This window comes from Ambystoma mexicanum, chromosome 7p, assembly GCF_040938575.1.
Source record: "Ambystoma mexicanum isolate Mex_15411 chromosome 7p, UKY_AmexF1_1, whole genome shotgun sequence".
NCBI lineage: Eukaryota > Metazoa > Chordata > Amphibia > Caudata > Ambystomatidae > Ambystoma > Ambystoma mexicanum.
The window spans coordinates 376155804-376176591 of NC_090939.1; the positions used below are offsets into that span (position 1 = coordinate 376155804).

The window sequence follows — 20788 nt, forward strand, 5'->3', positions numbered from 1 at the left end:
AATACTAATTCTAACTTCTCCAACATTAAAATGCAGTTTCCTATGCAAAATTAGGTGAAATTCATGTTTTGGTGGCACTGCTGAGATTCATTTTTAAATGCACACTGGTGTTTTCTTCAGCTTGTGGAGCACAGAAAAATACAAGCTGCAGGAAGCAAAGGGAACCAGTAACTTTTGACCTGAAGCGGTCATTGTTTGAAAACGAAGGGTGGCACAGGACACATTCTTGTTAACCTGATTGGGAAAAATTGTAGGCAGAGAAGCCACGTCAATCAGGGGATGGCTAGGAGTTTTCTTAGTAAAAAGAAATGAGGAGAGCAGTTAGTTCATGTTGGGCTGAGAAGACTAACAGAGGTTCCAAGGGGTAGAGCGCTAGCTGTGGGACATAATTAGTTGGCGCTCCCCACACAAGATTACAGAAGAGTTTCGCGCGGACACTGGGTCTGCATCTGCAAACACGAGGTTGCGCGGAGGACTTTAAAGAAATACTGGCCTTGGTAAGATAAGTGCAAGTGAGGACCAGATAAAAATGCTGTATGTGTGACTAAGATTTATTGCAGTGTAGGGAAGTTAGGAAATCATTGCATGTTAATTTTTCTCTATATTTAAAATGTGGGAGCATCGATTCGTGTTTTCAAAAATACATGCTTGTTCGTTTTTTTTTTTTTTACATTGCAGATGAGGCTGTAAATAATAACATGCTAAGATATTGGGACTTGTAAATGAGATGCAATACAGAAAGTGTATATAAAAACAAATGGGATCTTTGTGTCATTCATTCATCTGTGAATTATTTACATAAGTGAAGTATAAAGGGGAGGCTCATATCAGTGCAATAGTGCATTTACCAATTTACCACTGTAAGTAAAATAGCAAACAAGAGAAAGCTAGTAATAAACAGCTATAAAGCAGAGGTTTGTGTGCTGTGTGATGAATGTTTCCTCTCTTGCATGCTATGGGAAGGTGTCTGATCTGATACATAGATTACTGGACTGCGGTGTGCGTGGCAGTCAGTAATGTCTTATGGCACATAGATTACTGGATGTACATACGCCAGTAATACCAGCCACAAACTGTAGGTGGCGCTCTGAATAAAATCATTGGGTCCTGCTAAAGTGCATAAGTCTGGGGCTCTCTACAGACAACTAGGAGGTATTCTAATAGAAAGGGAAGGTTTGTTTTATAAGGAACAAGCTACTTACCTGTAACTGTTGTTCTCCAGCATGGGTCTGGCATGGATTCACATGCTCATGAATATTCCCCGTCGTCAGGCTGGGAATCCTCGGTAAAGAAAAAACCAGTATCAGTTTGGTTATTACTACGAAAGACAGATCAGAAACGAATCACTGGTCTCCTCTGGCAGCCATCTTCAGATTTGGAAGCACGTGAAGTGGCAGTATGACCAAGTGAAGAGCCGCAGAGGGGTAGGCGGAGGGTTCGCATGTGAATCCATGCCAGACCCATGCTGGAGAACAACAGTTACAGGTAAGTAACTTGTTCCTTCTCCAGCATGGGGTCTGGCATGAATTCACATGCTCATGAATAAAGAATACATAGCAGTACACACATGCACAACCACGGGAGGTGGCAAAGGCTCAACATTAAGCATTACATCAAACCCAACATTAAGCATCTTACCTCCTCACCAGGCTCACCTCAGGCGAACAGGTTGCGCAGCACTGCTTGGCCGACCCTGGACTCCTCCCTGGAATCCCGATCGACGCAGTAGAATTTCGTGAAGGTGTGCGTCGACCTCCACGTAGCAGCCCTGCATATGTCCAGCAGGGGCACACCAGAAAGGAACGCCGTGGAGGCTGCGATCGCTCTGGTGGAATGGGCTCTCGGACGGCCAGGCAGCGGTCGGTTTGCCAACCGATGACAGTACATGATACAGCCGGAGAGCCATCTGGAAATGGAAGCCTTCGAGAGAGCCTTCCCCTGAATGACAGGTCCAAAATTCACAAAGAGTTGAGACGTCTTCCGAAAACACTTCGTGCGGTCCACGTAGAACTTCAGCGCTCTAGCCACATCCAGCGAGTGCAAAGTCCTCTCAGCCGGCGACGAAGGCGACGGGAAGAACACAGGCAACACCAAGGGTTCGTTGAGATGGAAGTCCGACGGTACCTTGGGCATGAAGGAGGGGTGCGTCCTGAGCACTACCCTCGTGTCGTGAAAAGTCAAGAACGGGGCCTTGCAGGAAAGGGCCTGGATCTCTCCCACCCGTCGTGCGGAGGTGATGGCCACAAGAAACGCTGTTTTCCACGACAGAAACTTCAACGGGGCCGAGTGCAGAGGCTCGAACGGAGGTCCCATGAGCTTGGTCAGCACCACGTTGAGCTCCCACGCCGGGGCCGGAGCCTTCACCGGCGGGAACGATCTGAACAGTCCCTTCATGAACTCTTTCACCAGACGATGAGACCACAAGGACGTCCGGTCCGTGGTCCTGGTGTATCGGGAGATCGCAGCAAGATGAATCTTGATGGACGCGTGTGCCAGTCCAGCTTTGGCCAGCGTCAGCAGGTACGGCAGTACGTGGGGAGCCGTAATCCGTAGAGGGTTAATCTTCTGTGCGTGGCACCAGACAGAGAACCTCTTCCATTTGTGTCCGTAGCATTTAAGAGTCGAGGACGCCCTGGCCTTTGCAAGAACCTCTCTGCAGTCGGCCGGTATGTCGTATCCTCCAAACTCTAGCGCTGCAGGAGCCAGGCCTGCAAGTTCAGCGATTTCGGGTCGTGGTGGAGGATGGCGCCTCCTTCCCTGGAGAGTAGATCCGCGTCCACCGGCAGCTTGATTGGCGGGGGCGCTGATAAGTCCAGAAGGTCCGGGAACCAGATCTGCCTCGGCCACGCAGGTGCGACGAGGATCATCCTGCACCGTGACCTCTTGAGCTGGTTGACGAGCCGGATTAGCAGTGGCAAAGGAGGGAACGCGTAGGGGAACGAGAAAGCATCACCCATGCTCCTCGCCTGGGGAAACCTGCTGGCGAACCTCCGGCACTTGGAGTTCGTCGCCGTCGCGAACAGGTCGATCTGGGGTGTGCCCCACCGTCGGAAGAGGCGATCCACTAGATCCTGCCGTAGTTCCCACTCCTGGCACGAGCGCAGCTCCCTGCTGAGTGAGTCGGCGATGGTGTTTTTTATCCCTGCCATCCTTTGGGCGATGGCCCAATGCCACAGGTCCTGCGCCTCCTTGGACAGTGCTGGGGACCTGGTTCCGCCCTGTTTCCTGATGTAAAACATGGTGGTGGTGTTGTCGGTGAAGATCCTCACCACCTTGCCCTTGAGGGACGGAAGGAAGGACCTGAGGGCCCAGAACACTGCACGGAGCTCCAGGACGTTGATATGGAGGGACCTCTCCGTCGGGAGCCAGAGGCCTCTCGCGTGCAGATTTTCGGTGTGTGCTCCCCACCCTTCCAGGGAGGCATCCGTGGTCACTGTCTCCTGGTGGTCTGGGGTCTGGAAGTCCATGCCCGCCGTCAGATGCGCGCGGGTGCCCCACCACCGGACCGCTCGGCGGAAACACTCGAGTGTGATCCTCTCCTCGAAGCCGCCCGTCGTTTGGGTCCAGCGCGCGTCCAGGAACTCCTGCAACGGGCGCATCCGGAGCCTGCACATGGGAATGAGGTAGATGCAAGAGGACATCATTCCGAGGAGGGACTTGATGGACCTCACCTTGGACGCGTCGGAAACCAACATCCGCTGTACCTTGCCCAGGATGGACCTGGTCCTTTCTTCCGAAGGGGAGGCCAGAAGGGACACTGTGTCGAGCTTCGCTCCCAGAAACAGTGCGTTTTGCGCGGGTACCAGGTGGGACTTGGCGTAGTTCACGGAGAATCCCAGGTCCGTGAGAAGTTGGACGGTCCTTGCCGTGTGCTCCACGGCGAGCTCCCTCGTCTTGGCTCGGATGAGCCAGTCGTCCAGGTAGGGGTAGACGTGGATCCCCTCGCGGCGCAGCTGCGCCGCCACCGGTGCAAGGCACTTGGTAAATACCCTGGGTGCCGACCGTAGTCCGAAGGGGGGGGCTTTGAACTGGTAGTGACGCCCTTGGACCACAAACCTGAGGAATTTTCGGTGCCCCTTTAGGATGGGAATATGGAAGTAGGCATCCTCCAAATCCAACGACGACAGGAAGTCTCCTTCCTCCAGCTGACCCAGGACGTGCTGGAGGGTGACCATCCGGAACTTCTGCGCCTTGATGAACTTGTTCAGATGTTGCAGGTCTAGGATGGGGCGCCATCCTCCAGTCTTCTTCTTCACGAGGAAGTATCTCGAGTAAACTCCGGAGCCCCGAAGCCTCTTTGGGACGAGTTCGATGGCGCCCTTCCTGAGCAACGCCTTTACCTCCAGGAGAAGCTGAGGGACGTGAAGCTCTCTCCTGGCCACGGGGGGGACGCGCGGGCACCTTCTTTGAAACTCGAGCGCGTGGCCCCGGGCTAAGGCGTCCAGCACCCAACGGTCGGTGGAGATGGACTCCCACACGCTGACGAAGCTCGCCAGCCGGCCTCCCACCGGGGTGCTTCGGTGGGGGCCCGACCCCACGGCCGGTTCAATCCTGTTTCGACGAGGCTTTGCCGCCTTGACGACGACGGCGGGGTCCTCCAGACTTGCCTCGTCCTCTGTAGGCCTCTTGAGACGACGAGCGGGCCGCTTGACGGTAGGTAGAGAAACCGCCGCCGGAACCTTTGGAGGCACCCTTGCCTCCGCTGCTCCGAAAGGGCGTCCGTCGTTGCTGTAGAACCCCAAGGGCCCGGGCTGTCTCAGTGTCCGCTTTAATGGCCTGAAGGGAATCGTCCATGGTTTTCCCAAACAGGTTGTTCCCATCGAACGGCATGTCCAGGACTCTGGTCTGTACGTCTTGACGGAAGTCCGTAGCCTTGAGCCATCCACGCCGCCTAAGGCACACGCCGTTGCCCAACTGGCGAAACCCAGTGTCGGCGATGTCCGTCGCAATAGTGATGGCGTGGTCCGAAGCCACCTCACCTTCCTGTAGGATCTCCAGGGCATCCGCCCTCTTGTCGTCCGGTAGGAAGTCCAGCAGGGGAGCCAGTTTCGCTGCAGACGAGATGACCCTGCGTCCCATAGCATCCAATTTCTTTCCCTCGCCGTCCGGTGGCCGCACCCCCCCCCGCTTTCTTCCTGGCCACCGCGGAGACGACAGAGTCCGGGGTAGGCTGCGCCCGGAGGCACAGGGGGGCCGCGTCCGGGACCCGGTACTTCTTCTCGTACCGGTCTCTTCTAGCTGGCGTCGTGGAAGGGTTCTTGAGGAGGGCGAGGCCCTCATCCCAAATGTCGTCCAGTAGAGGCACCGCGAGGACCGTCTTCCTCTTGGCCTCGCGCCGTTGATAAAGGAATCCTTCCTTTTTCTTCTCCTCAGGGCAGAGTTGGAAAAGCTTGGATGCCCTGGCGATCATGGCGTGGAACGAACCAATCTCGTCGGGCGGAGAAGCCCTGGTGGGAGGGGACGACGGTAGATCCTCGTCGCATACCTCGTCGTCCGTACCTCGTCGCTGCCGTGTCAGTCCCCGTATCATCCCCTCGGGTGGACGGGGAGGAGGGCTGGACGGTGCGCGACGGCTGAAAAGGAGGTGGAGGGTGAATCCTTCTTTTCTTGGGCGGGGGAATGCCAGAAGGTCCCGGTTCAGGCTCCCCCGACGGGAGAGGTTCCTCCGTCGGCAACGGTAGTCTAGTCCTTATCTCTGAGCATAAGGACTGTATAGCCAACAAAATGGCCGCCGAGTTGTCCTGCGGCGCTGGCAGAGGGGAATCCGATGGGCGATAAGGGGCCCCGTCGGCACCCTCGACGACGATGTCACCTGCGTCGGGATCCATCCAAGGCCGTGGCTTAAGACCTCGATCAGCTCTTCCTCCGAGGTTGAAGCCGAATCTATGACGACGCCCTGCCCCCCCTTCTTCCCCGCCGGGGATTTCACGGGGGTCCTATCGATGGGCACAAAAGAGGACTCCCTCCGAGGTGGCAGGGAGACTCTGAGCCCCGAGGTCGCCACCACTGGTGTAGCCTCCACAGGCTGAGCCAGGGTCGCCGCGACAGTATCGATAGAGGGCTTGGCCGGATGGATTAAGGCCTTCACCACCTTAGGTTCGCTCACCGCCTTATCCTTGAGGGGGGGGACACTGCCTCGCTCCCCCTCCGATGGGGCCTTCGAGCTCGACCGGGGCCTCTCCAGGAGCTTTGCCGGGTGCTCGCCCTTCCTCTTACCCGACCCAGAGCGTTGGCTCGTGGTTGATGGTGCCGGGGAGGGTGTGCCCTGCCTGGCGCCCGTAGAGCCCGACCGTTCGGCGCTCCCGGTGCCAGCGGACTCGCGGTGCTTGGCCTTGTGTTGGACCCCTGTCGCCGGGGCGTCCTCAAAGGTCTTAGAAGACCGCTCGGATTTCTTCCTCTTCTTCTCGCCTGACGGGCTCTTCCCTTCCAGCCAGTTGGCGAGACGTTGATGGCGGTCCTTCATGGTCCGCTCCGACATATTGCCGCAAAACGCACAGTCCTTCTCCACGTGCGTCTTGTCCTCATGTAGGCAGTAGAGACAAAAGGAGTGCTCGTCCTCCTTAAAGACGTTCTGCAGCTGGCATCCAGGGCAGACCCTGAACAGCTTTCCGGGCGTCGAGCTTCCCTTATCCTGGGCCATGTCCGGGCCTGAGAAGCTTCTGGAGCCCTCCAAAGCGTAGCTCGACGAAATCTTCACCCTTGAGGGGCGCAGACGAATCCGACACGGGTCCCCGTTGATCGGATGGAGAGTCGGTGGAGCTTGAGGCTCTTTTGACCGAAAAAACAAAGTTTTTGAGCAAAAAACGTGAAAAAATAGCACTAACGCTCGAGAGCAATAGCACGAGGATCCCAACACATGAACGTGCGGTAAAAATCTGAAGATGGCTGCCAGAGGCGGTGCTTAGGTAGAGGGCAGTCATTGGCTGTGGTCAGTATGACGCAGAGACCAGTGATTGGTTATTACTACGAAAGACAGATCAGAAACGAAACTGATACTGGTTTTTTCTTTACCGAGGATTCCCAGCCTGACGACGGGGAATATTCATGAGCATGTGAATCCATGCCAGACCCCATGCTGGAGAATGGGGTTATAGTCTGTATGGGAGGACTGGTCCAAGAGGCCCCCCCCTCCCCTGCATCCTCTCCCCCGGTGAAGTCCATGGCTTGTCAGGGGTCCTCCCTGCCACCAGGGCCCAGGTGGTGGGTGGGCCACTGGCTGAAGACATTGACCAAACCTGCTGAATTTAGCTAGGCCCTGGAAACCATTTTGTGAAATAGAGATGGTTTGAGCCCTGTGCACCGCAGCGCGGCGCGGCCCCCACCCTTGGAGAGTTTCAATTATCCCTGTGGCCGCAGCTCTCTGGCGGATCCGCTGAGAGCCCGTTCCCACGAACAGACGGACATGAGCTAGTGTTAGATACCAACACTGTAACATTTCACCTTCCGCAGTGCATCGCTGTTTCCAGCATGACCCGGCCAGCAGGGCCTGGGTGGAAAAGAGCAGTAAAACGGTCCCCTGACAAAAGCAGAGTCCCCAAATACTAATGAGCAAACCACCTGTGGTGAAACTTCTCTCCACGGCCCCTCTGACTAAAAACCTGTAAACTCCATAAAAATGGCAGAATGTGTGTTTATATGACATTAGGGATGAAGCACCCATATCCCTGTAGCTATGCGCAAATAGTAAAAGTGTCCCGGGGTTTTTTCGTGTTATGTGTTTCATCAAGAAGACTGCACCCCACGGTCCGGGACCATAAATGAAGTAATGCTGCTAGAGTGCAAAGGAAGACAAATGCAACCATATTGAGAGCTCACGTAAGGGGTGCACGAAGAAGCACCATATGTATGTCCAGGCTCACCATGTGCCACTGCCGCCAGTCTCATTGGCGGGTTGTTCCTGCGTGCTCCACCAACCTTACTACTACCTCACTTACCGCACATGTATAGACATGTAACAAAATGTTGTAGTTGTTAAAAACTTAGCGTATAAGTAATATGTTCGAATTGGCCATATGGATGGCACTAGCAATGTCAAAAACGTGAGCTTTGAAAAGACTCAATGAGTATTGTATATTATATGAATGTTCCTGTCTCTTGCACCTAAATCTGCAACACACGAGGAAAATACCTTTGTGAGCACATGCAAGGCCATTCCTCCTTCCCCCCCAGTGAAGCCTGCCAGACGAAAAAGCAGAGGCCTGTGCTGCACTGCTCCACCTCCCCCAATTCGACTGGAGCCGCTTCAAACATTCACATTCCCCCGCAGCACCCAAGGCCACGGTCTGCCACCTGAATTATTTACAACCCAGCAGTAAACCCCGGTCTTAAAACACAGATCCAAAGGCGCCCTTTCTTAGGCTCCACGGCCCACCTTAGGTTAATGGCCCCTGTAAAATTAGGACACCCAATATTATGGCAACACTACAGGAACACATCCATAATGACTTCTAATGAGACATAACGCAGACCGCCTGTCCCATGCCCTGAGACCCAACCCGGCGACCTATGATACCCGGTCAACAAGACGATGGTAACCATGTATTGATGTATCGCCACAAGACCCCCCTCTAGGTGCATTCCTCCTCTGTCGCATTAACCTGTAGAATAGGTTAATGCGACACAGGAGGACCCTGGTAAATCTTCCAATAGGAAGATTTACCAGGGAAGATAATATTGCAATGTTGAATGACTGCGGTGTGCGTGGCCCTATGGCAGAAAGTCAGGAAAGACATTCATCTCTGACACTGGTCACGGTTGGCACAACAACACCGTCCGGATTAGTCCAGCTGACCTGCCAGGCCCAGCCCAACCCACAAGGGTAACCAGTGACGTCCTCCAGCCACGGCAAACCACATCGCAGCAGCACCTATAGCTAGTTGTCGCCACCCAATCCCCACGAACTTGTGCCCCCTATAGCATGTAGGTTCTTATGGCGCTTTTTGTAAATATATACGCCTGTCTTTGCTATTGTCAAACAGAGCGATCTCGGAGTTTGCAGAGTTCTTTGCATGCCCTATTCTGATTGAAAAACTCCCATTTAAGCTCACCCACACCATGTCCTGGCCTTATTCCCATCCGGGGAGAGTCCATTATTGTCTCTCATTGTGGGGAGGATCGTGCTATCTGGGGACGCTCGCCTTCAAGTATAAAAAAGAAAACCATGCTCGCTACTATATCACAGGAATAAATACTGCAAAACAAGAGACCAGTAAAAATACCACCAATATAAGCTAACAAGGTATGGTCACTAAAATAGTGTGATGCCAAACCCAATCTAAATGTAAGACTAATTTACCGCCAAATTACCACCAATATTTTTACGGTAAGAAAATACCGCTAAATCCCGAATTTACCCTAATAAGACAAAATCTCTTACAGGTGTCAAGTTTATGTTTAGTAATTAGGTCAAAGATGTCTAATGCCTGGGCAGGCAGATAGCAATCGTTGATGAGGGCGCAAGTCAAATAAGGCTGAGTGCCTATAGCAGGGCCAAGTCTGGGGGGAGCTCAGTTTGGGGTTGGAATGGGCAGGAGCTGGTTTGCAGGTGAAGGTTTGTTAGTAATGCTGGAGGGAGTTATGACTGTCTCCTTCCCCATGTGCGGTGTAGATTTGTTGGGAATGCCATGGGTCGATGGTGTTATGGTGGAATTAACCTTTATAAGGCCAAAAAGGAGGAGGGCATACAATATTTGAAATAAAGTTTAAGGCATCTGGAAGACGTGTAATGTCAAGTCAACCTCAACTACGGCAATTCCGCAGCAAAGATGTTAAAAGAGCCAGGTCTAGTTTTTAATGCATCATGCTTTTAGTGGAAGATTGATGTTGGTTGGTGAGGAGAAATAGAAAGTGGAATTTAGAAAAGCATTGTAATATGCAAACCCAATCTTTAAAACGGGAGGACTTTCATGAAAGAATATTGGACACTGGTGTGCACCAATTTGACTCCACAACACTGAATGCAGGGATCGTATTAAGCACCGTACACTCCAGTGCCCAACTTGCTTCTATAATATCAAGATGCTGTCAGACAAAACCCACTCTCCATCCCAATTTTATTTCAATTGCCAGAAGAGAGCTGTAGTTATGTGTCAGAAAGGGAAGCATTTACAGAGTAATTTGATTTGTACATCACATGACTGATGGTTCAATGAAGCTCTGACAGACTATAAATATGGTGGTTTATTTGTTGATCATCAAGTTATAGATGTAAGGAAGGCATGGTATCGAAGTAAGACAGACACAAGTGACCACAGTTCAAAGGGGTTTTTATTGAACCTTCACCTAAATCTACAGATGGGAGCAAGGTACAACCATCGAATAATAATAATAATGCAGTCCTAGTGGAGTCCTGTCAAAATAAAAGGGGTTATACTAAAAAAACTAAACCTATTGACAATCCTTACCGCTAATTTACAAATAGTGCAGGGGAATGTTCATGCAAAAGAAAGAAGTGTTCACAAAATGATGTGAGGATATTCAGGCCGTTGGCCTACCTTCCCCACAATTTCAGCACGGGGCAAGGACGTTCACTCGAGCCAAGCGCACACACTGGCATCTTCGACAAAAGGATACAGTTCCAATACCAGCATCAGGGCCAAAGTCTCTTTTCTCATCAAAGTCTCTTGATTCAGAGGGCCTGGTGTACAAAACAAAAACAGAAAGTTCTTTTCTTACAATTATGTGATTCGGGTGCCTCACCCTGTATCCCCCTCAGCCGGGCTCAGATCCCTTTTCTATTACGGTGGATCCCCCTCTTCCGGTCACAGATCCCTTTGTTTGAAGGTTCCAAAAATATTCCTTCTCTGGTGACTCACAGTTCACTGCGGAACCCACTCAGCCAGGCTCAGATCCCTTTTACACTTTCAACTAGTCTCCGGGACCAATTGGAGTTCACTTTATACTTATCGGAGACTTTCGAATGTGCATGGGGTTCAGCTACAAAGTTCCTTTTTTACAATGCAGTTGCCATTCAGTTGGATACCTAACAGAGACCTTTGGCACCAGACCACTCTGTACACTATCTTATTTGGCATTTTCAAAGTACATTTACTCCTTTAGTTTCCAAATGTTTGCGCCTCTCATTACATGCTCTACAAACACTGTCCTTTGTGAATTTCTTCATACAATGTTGCTGCTTGCACCCTTGGTTCAAACACAAGCTGATTTCTTATCGGTTTCTCTGACTCAGCGGCTGTTCTGCTTTTACTGGCGCAGCTTTCTTGCAGGAGCCAAGGACAGTACTACAGCAGCAATCGCTCTCCCGGCCTGGGTTATCTACAAAGGAGCAATCGCTCCTCCCGGCCTCGGTTATCGACACGGGAGTGCCTCGGATACCTTTCATGCACGGTGTAGGATTGTTCAGCTTCAGTTTTCAGTCTTCGGCTTCTCACTTTCCAAGGCTCTAGAAAATAATGGTTTCTAGAGGTCAGGGGTACTTCCGTCCATGCAACCCTCTCCGGTCTTGCCGCCTTTCTTCTTGTGTTAAACTGCCATATTGGAACTGCTGCTTCTTCGTGCGCTTTTCCTCCCTCAGAGTGTGCTTTCGTGCTACACCTTTTATCAGTGTGGGGAAGTGTGATGGGAGTCAGGTGTGTGTAATGATCAGTAATTGCCGGACCATGGTGTTGGGACATGTCAGGTATACGGCTCTGGCATTAGTTCACTGCGAGGGACAACGGACTGTCCGTGAGAAAGTGTGTGTGTCGGGAAAGGGGGGAGGGGGGGGGGGGGCTTGAGCCTCTAGGTATCCTACCTGGTAGGATAGAGAAAAGGTGTTACAGGGAAGGGGATACTGTGTCTCACCCTTCGGTACCCCACTTCCACTCCCCAAAGACCCTCATTTAGGCGATCCTCCCGCACTGGTCCATCCCCAGGAACTGGTTCCAATAGCGATGGCCGTGCCCTGGCCACCTGGATGACAGATCCCCGGGGACTAGCGGGTGAGACACCTTCAGGTGTCTCGCATAGAATATCTGGAAATCTATTACAGCAGGCATCCAGTTTTCACAAAAATAAACTATTTTTCAACTTTTAATAGTTTATCCTTTGCCTATTCATCTGTTCTGTACAAGACCACTATTTTTGCATGAAAACAACTTTCAAACCATTTTATTTTCAAAATTTCTGCAAACCTTTTCCACCCCCCCACGGTTGGCCTCCATTTTGTTAGCCGTTTTCAAGCCCTCAAAGGAGAAGGGGCATCAGAGGATATGATATACACTCTGCAGATCCATTACAGCAGCAAAGGACAACAGCAGCAGCAGCAGCAGTAAACAGATGCCTTTTATTTTACAATAGATGTACATACCTACTGATCCTGCTCTGCCAATAGAAATAGTGGCATAAGTTGTAGTGCTACTAGTAGTATTAGTAAATGTATTACTACCAACAGTAGGCCTGCCAGTAACACCTGCATTAGTAGCACTAATGCATACAACAGTAATATTACTGATACCAATAATAGGTTTTGTAAAAAATGTATTACCATCGGTACTACTAGTAGCAGCACTAGAACTTCAAACACTAGTTGCTGGAACACAAGAACAAGTAGGCGTAGTAGCAACAGCAGTACTAGTAGTAGTAGTAGCATTACTGCTAGATACTACTACAGGCAGTATTAGCACAATTACCATTATTAGTACTAGCACTACTGCCAGTAGCAGAATTAGTGGGGAATACGTTGGAGAATTATTCCTCCAACGTATTCCCCATCTTTGACAGACTCCCAAAGCAGTACCAGAAAATTGAGGAGGGAGAAGAATTTAGAATACCCAATCAGATGGCAAAATAAAGAACAGCTTTACCAAAAGCCATATCTTCACCACGGAGCGTATCCAGGGAGTAATATTTGACAAAGGTGTGGATCGAAGCCCATGTAGCTGCGTCACAAATATTTCTAATAGGAACTCCCCGCTATAGGGCTGTGGAAGTAGCCACGCCCCTAGTGGAATGAGCTTGCAACTCTTTGGGAGAGTTCTTGCCCGCCAAACTAGAACATTCAGTAATGGTGAGGATAATCCACCTGGACATGGTCTGTTTGGTAACAGCCTGGCCCAATCGGTGTCCAGCATAACCCACAAAGAGTTGATAGTCCACTCTGACCCTGGACATCCTAGAAATATAAAAGCTCAGAGCTCTCCTACGGTCAAACCTATGGAGACGCTCCTCTTCCTTACCAGGATGAGGAGGAGTATAGAAAGAAGGAAGCACCACTGTCTGGCTTAAATGAAACTCAGACACTACCTTAGGTAGAAAGCAAGGACATACCCTCAGTACAACCCTATCCTTGTGGAACACCGTAAAGGGAGGCTTAGATGAAAGTGCCTGCAATTCACTCACTCTGTGAGCGGATGTAACCGCAACCAAGAACACAGTCTTGAAAGAAGAGTGCAAAGGTTCAAATGGTGCACCCATTAGGCATTTCAAGACGAAATTCCGATCCCAAATCGGCACCTGAAATGGAGACAGTGGGAACACATTAGTGAGCCCTTTAAGAAATTGGGAAATCAAAGGAAACTTAAAATAAGAACATTCTTCAGATGAGCGCTTGAAGATAGACAGCGCCGCCAGGTAACCTTAACTTGGAAGGCCCCTGTGGGCCAAAGAAAGCAAAAAAAAGATAGAACCATGGCAATGGAACACTTAAAAGGATCGACATTGTGTCCTCTGCACCAGTCGCAAAACTTACGTCAACGTTACAGGGATTTGGTTGCCGGCCACCTGGCCGAAAGCAAAAACCTCCATCACATCATCCGGGAGGTCTCAATGCTTATATCTCATCCTTTCAGATACCAAGCATGAAGGCTGAGAGTCGTGACCTCTGGATGGAGAACCCGACCCCCCTTGTGCGAGGGAAGATCCTCTTGGTAGGGTAGACTGCGTGGAGGGCAGATGGACATTTCTAGAAGGTCTGTGTACCATGCTCTCCTGGCCCAATCCGGAGCAATGAGGACCATGTGGGCCCTGAACCTCCATAACCTCCTTAACACTTGAGGAATGACTGGGACCAGAGGAAACGCATACAAGAAGTGGGAATGACCAATCCACGATGAACGCGTCCCCTAAAGCTCCTCTCGGAGGAAATTCCCTTGAGCAGAATCGCTCACACGTCTGGTTGAAACTGGTCGCAAAGAGATCCACTTGTGGGGTTCCCCAAAGGGCGAAGATCTCCAGAAGGACTTCCTGAGCCAACTCCCACTCGTGAGAGACCATGCTCTGCTGAGGTAATGCATGGCCACTGTGTTGTCCGTCATGATCAGGACACTCTTCCCCCGCACAGATGGCAGAAAAGCCTTCAGGGCCAGCCTGATGGCCTTCAGCTCTAACAGGTTGATGTGGAGTTTGGACTCAGATGGAGATCAACGACTGCTGGCGGTCAAATCGTCAGCATGAGCTCCCTATCCTGTGAGGAAAGCGTCTGTCGCTACCGTCGCCTCCGGCCACAGTTGCCAAAACTGCTCCCCCTACATCACTGCATCTTGAGGACCCATTGCGGGGATCTCAGCCTCGGACTGGCCTCTGGCACCAGAAAAATGCAGGATTCCATGAGGCCGAGCAACCTTAAGAATTGGAAATCTGGGAGACGCTGGGCATGTTGAAACTTGTCCACCATCTGCACAATGTGATGAGCCCTCACCTTGGGCGGCAAGCATGTCCCCCCAAGGACGTGTCCAACAAAGCCTGATGTACTGGAGCTGTTCAGAAGGTGTCAGATGTGACTCCTTGGAATGGAGGGAGAAGCCTAGCTAGTGGAGGGAGCGGCTTGTGAGAACGAGATGATCTGTCGCTTGCTTGGGAGAACGCGCACGGATCAGCCAGCCATCCAGGTAGGGGTAGATGTGAATCCCCCCCCTCGCCTAAGATACGCTGCCACCACCATCAGCTTGGTGAAGACCCTCGAGGCGGATGTGCAATGCGAATGGCAGGACCCGAAACTGAAAGTGCGAGCTGCCAGCCGCAAACCTCAGGAACTCTGTGCTTTGGATGAATTGGCACATGAAAGTAAGCATCCTGTAGGTCCAGAGACACCAACCAATACTGAAGTTGAACGGCCTAGAGGACCTGTGAAAGAGGGACCATTTTGAACTTGTCATTCCTGAGAAGCTTGCTCAACCAACACAAGTCCAAGATGGGTCTCAATCCCCAGTCTTTCTTTGGAATAAAAAAATATGGGGAATACCATCCCTTGTTCCTCTCCGCTACATGCACCAGTTTTATAGCCCCTTTCTCCAGCAGGGTCAAGATTTCCTGCACAAGGAGTGGATCTGGAAGCTTCAAAGAGAGTCCCCAGTGGATTGTCGTGAGGTCACTTTAGGAAGGGAAGGCCGAAGCCGTGGGCTAGTGTATCCAGAACCTACGCATCCAAAGTAATAGCTTGCCATTCTTCGATATGCTGAGACTGTCTGCACCCAACCGGCGAACAATGGAACATGGCCTCATGACTGTTTTGGAGCGGCTGCAGCAGCGCCTGAAGGCAAAGAGGCAGCTGCCTGAGCGGCTTTTGCACCCCTATTTCCCCCGATCACCACGGGTACTTTTCGCTGGCCCCTTTGACTGGCGGCTCCTCTCGTCCTACCAAAAGAGGAGTAGTAACGAAAGGAACCTCCCCTCCACTGCTGTCTCCTAGGAAGAAAAGGTGGAGGTTGATGCAAAGCTGCGCTCAAAGATTTAGCCGCAGCTTTTGAGGTCTGCAACCTCTCAAGGCTCTTGTCAGGCTTGCTGCCAAACAAATGCGTGCCATCAAAGTGCATGTACAAAAGACGGGCTTGCACATCCGGTGCAAAACCCGATTCCGCAACCATGCAAATCTGCGTATAACGGTGCTCGCAGCCATGGACCGGCTAACACTATTCAGTGTTAGCCGGTCCATGGGATGAAGGGATTCACACATGCATCCTTGCCATCTTGCACAAGAGCAAGGAACCCATCCCTTTCTTCCCCCTCGGGAATATGCTCAGCCGCTAGGGAAACAATTCCACAGAGTGTGTGAAAATCTTGCTAAGGCACAAGTGTAGTTGGCTGACTTCAGGGCCATACTCCCCGCAGAAAACACCTTGCGTGCCCAACCATCAAAACGTTTGTCGTCCTTATCAGGAGGGATGGTAGGGTACGCCGCCTGCCGCGAGGTGGTCGTAGCCGCCTGAACCACCAAACTCTCAGGAGTGGGGTGAGATGAAAGGTAGCTGGGGTCGCTACTGGAAGGATGTATTTTTTAGTTAACCATTTGTTAACCGTCGGAAGAGATTCCGGTGACTGCCAAGCAGCCGCCATCCTTTTCTGCAATGTCAAATGATCTTCCTCGCCTGCGTTGCGTTTGACAGCTTCGGTTTGCAGTCGTCGTAATTCTTAGACGCTCCTCCCACACAGCTCTTCTGACAGCTGGTCTTTGACGGCCTCCGTTTCCCTTGACAGGATTGTTTACAATTGTTGACCTTTCCTCCAGCTCTCTCACCTCTCCCCGGCTCTTCACACGCGTTGTCGTCAGAGCCTTCTTTCCCCTCAGGTTTCTTTTCTCATCACAGCTGGGCAAAACACTTTAACGCACCACTGAAGCAACACACGGCATTAACCCTCACACAGCCAAACGTGGTAACGAAGAAAATAACCTCTCAGGAGTTTTTTAGTTCATTCTCAATACGCCCATTCATAGTTTTCCTCCTCAGCTCTCTTTGAACCATGTCAACATAACAATAACGAACCTTTCTTTTAGAGTAAGAGAGCCTTCAGTTCTGCATTTCACTGGTTACTTGTGGCAAGAGCTGTGTCACTTTCCCCAAGGCCCTCCCTCCTGCCTATCTATGCACCCTTTCACTGCAATGATGTCCTGTGCTGCCCCTATACCACTCCAGGTTCTGCTCCTGTGTATTAACCTATTCACAGATGGACCCAGCGCTGACAGAGTCGATGCCGACTTTGATCCCTTACCAGACTTCTGCGGTCTCGCCGAGGACTGAGATCTAGTATTACGTCTCTGGCGATCAACCTGAACCTTGTACGAACGGGACCTCGAAGGTTCCCGATGAGAACCGTGCCGAGGACCCGAGACCGAAGGCGCACGAGCCACAGACCAAGACCGTTCCCTGTCGGCTTCTTTTGAAGGCGCGGACGGAACTGTGCCCTGGGATTGGAAAATCACCAGCATCTGCACCCTGAAGACTGACCATTCCTCCCGATTTCGAGGACTTCATAGGACAAGCCACTTTCCTCGCAGGGCCATCCTCTGAGGACGACGGGGGAGGGGACCGGTGATGGTGCTTCTGGGAATGGCGAGACGAGGAAGACGAATGGCAGGAACCACTCCAGAACAGAGATCCCCGGGACTCCTTCCGATGAGTCACCCCTCGAATCGTCAGTGGACATCCCCTCAGTAGCTTTATGAGATTTACTGGGTTTGGAGCCCCTACCTACCTGTAACTTCCCCTTACTCTCCCGCAAGGCCTTAGTAGTCAGCGACTGACATTTGGAACAGTCGTCGGAGACATGAATCTCGCCCAAACACCACAAAACAAATGCGATGCAGACCGTTATCGACATCTTAGACTTCCAGTCCCAGCAAGTCTTGAAGCCAAACCGCAGAGTCGGGGGGCGGGGGAGGGTTCGAAGAAGAAGACATTCACGAGGCGCGCCGAGTCTCCGAAGCAAACACCTTTGCAAAATAAACAGCTACAGGTGCCATGCGTCCTATTTATAACATCCGGTGACCTCGCCCTCGACGGAGGCCTCCGAGGGACATCGACCCGACGCCATCGACGCAGGACACCCTCTGCCGAAAATATTTCCAAAGTACACAGCTGTGGACATTACATGTCAAAGCTGTGGAATACGTTAGAGGACACAATCCATTCGAAGTACTGCTACTGATAGTAGCAGCATTGATGCTGGAGCAATGCTACTACTGCTTGTACTCATGGTAGTACTTTTGGGGGTTAATAGTACTATTAATTCTTATTGCAGCACTACTACTTTGGGACCTCCTATCAGCGGTTAGCATTAGTGGGTAAGTGAACTGGGTTGTTTAAGCTAAAAGAAAATATAACCTTTCACTTTTCCTCTTTGCTGCTAGAATGAATCTGCAGTTCCTGTCCTCTGATGGCAGTTCCTCTTTACGGTAGTATAGACGGCAGCAAGAAAAATACTTTAAAAAAGGTTTAAAAAGGAGATATGAACGTTTTTCTCTAGAAGGCAGGCAAAAGAGGAAAGGCACAGCTAAGAGGAACACTTCCAATCCCCCTTAGAACAAAGAAGACATTCACTGGCCACCTGCTACCAAGCAGAACTGTTTCTCAAATGACATTCAGAACACAGATGTACCACTCTCACCCACATTCTAAATGGCACCACTCATTCATGACATTAAAACACCACCGTCCTTATGTGCAAGTGGTGATGGATCAATTTCTTTAAATCGTCAATCTCAAGAAAATATCAGATTGGGCTATGGCATGTAGCATGTGGCAACAAGCAAGTGATAAGCAATGGACCTGCTATTCTTAAGTTGCCAGGCTTTACGTGGTGAACTGACTGGCTAGGGTTTAAAGCTGTGATTGAGGAGCCTTGGGATACTACTGCATGCCAACAGGAAGGGAGTCTAACAGCAAGGGTGGAATCTGACTTACCCATGGTGTGTCGAGGTAGTATGTGCGTTTAGGGTCACGTTTAAAAAGGCCGGCAAAAAAGCTAAGCCTTACAGGTTGAAGTAAGGGAAAAGCTTAGAAACAGTATTAAGTAGGACACAGAGTACAGTACAGAATTGACCAAAAATATCCAAACATTTAATTTGCTCCCACAGCAATGGGAGTTTAAGCTCCATTAACTTGCAAATGTTCTCAATCTAGAACAGCATACAGACAATAGACTTCCAGGGTGTGCAGACCTCGCAATAAGATGCTCTTCAAATGCAATAGTTGAGGATTTTAAAAAATGACTTCAGTCGATGGCAGTACCGTGATGCAGAACATTACAACCTGCAACAGACCATCAGAGGAGAAATAAAAACCCAAGCCTACCTTGAAGGCCTTCTGCAGTATCTGGATGTCACTGATGCCAGTGATTTCCCTCAGCTGATTCAGAAAGGTCTGCTGGTGCTGAAACATAAGACACCTTGGATGAATGAAGGCAACCTATGAAATATTTCACCATTCTACAGAATAGCTTGCATAAGTGATTTCATGTGCATCGTCCCTTTATATTTACAATAATCTATAAGAAAAATGTGTTGTCAAGAATATAACCACCTATATTTCGAGTTCTCACTTTAAGAATTAAAAAGAGATTTGTTTTTGAGACTTGTATACAAAAAAATGCAAAGCAGCAGTGTCATTAAAAGGCTAAGACAAAATGCTCTAATGAATTGAACAGAGTACTGTGACCCACAACAGACATTCTAAGCAGATTATTGCAACCGGTTATAGGGTTAAGAACTCGAGGCAGCGAAGCGCACCATATATGAAGATCAGGGACTAGTTCAGAAGTTTATGAATGGGAAAATCAGCGGTCCACGGAAAGGGCAACAACAACATCCAGGGCTACAGGTGGACTTGACCAGCACATACAGGGAGAGAGACGTAGACCTCCCACCTAACTAACGGGCTGGTTTTTATCTCTCAGCAGCTTCATCCCTCCTTCTGTGATACAGCACAGTGGATGCAAAGCAACGTGCTCTGAGCATGTTACCACAACAGCACCAGCAATTTACAATCAAACGCTCCTTTCCGGAGAAAGAAAAAACTGCAGCAAGAAACCGAGTCCTACACCAAGTCCTACACGAGTTGCATACATGTGGGTTATAATTCCAACGATTCCCCTTAACAAATTCATGCCTGGATGTAATTTCACTAAAAATGTACATGAAATGAAGATTACAACCTAACCTTAAGTCAAGCACTAAAGTATTTTCATTAGCAGAATCCGTCTGGGAGTCAAATATAGCAGGACAAAGTTCTGCAGGTCCGGTGTACCTCAATCTTTCAATCCCGCAACCCAACGACCAACATTACCCTCCGTTCACTACAACATTGAAGGGCTTAGGATGCATTTCCATACTGTGCCACAGTTTTGATATTTTGAGTGCTTTTTGGATAGAGAACTACAGGGTTCACATCCCTCCTACATTTCATTGGCACTGTTGTAATGCTTTTTTTTTTTACCACAAAGCGGACTATGGCCTCCCCTTAGCCCGCAATTTAAGAAATTTAAAAAGCACTACAACCACACGGTCACGTGGAGTTTTCAACCACAAATACTGGTAGAAAGAAAACATGCACAACCTCGGGGCACACCCACTTTCATATAGTAATCAAAGAAACCAGTTCGTGAGGCCTCTCTTCACAAAAGCACCTACCTCTACTTTGGTTTCCGAACCAGTCAACTACAGTGTCAGCAAAACATATTTAAAAAATGAAGTGTCACAGTTTCTCCTGTCCCTCTGCCACATTTGCGAGCTACTCTCATTGGCTGCCTGGTACAAAGAGAACCCAATTCAAAGCAGCCTGCACTGCCAAAGGTTATCCTGATCTCTAAATTAAATCCGTAGACTCCAACCGGACCACTATGATCAGATGATGCCAGACTCCACCACATTTCAAAAACTAGGAGGTGGCCAAGGAAGCTTTCTTGTTAATTGGTGAGAGACTGGCATTCTCCACCAAATGCCCATCACCATTAACAGGCTGTTTGAAGGCATCACCCTTACATAAAGTAATTCCCTCCTGCAGCAATGTCTCAGCTTTTGTGTACTCACTGTGTGTTTAGCAGCATGCAGAGCATTACAATAATGAAAACAAGTTTGCCA

The 20788-nt window shown here is 50.2% G+C and overlaps 1 protein-coding gene across 2 annotated transcripts in view; it reads right to left on the bottom strand.

Annotated features, from left to right (window-relative positions):
• USP25 (ubiquitin specific peptidase 25) overlaps positions 1–20788 on the bottom strand; it is a 1331637-nt gene that overhangs the window by 1118633 nt on the left and 192216 nt on the right. For both annotated transcript variants that reach the window (XM_069636412.1, XM_069636413.1), the window contains exon 2: positions 19005–19082. In XM_069636412.1, the coding sequence (XP_069492513.1) occupies positions 19005–19082 (78 nt within the window). The remainder of the gene's footprint in view (positions 1–19004; positions 19083–20788) is intronic.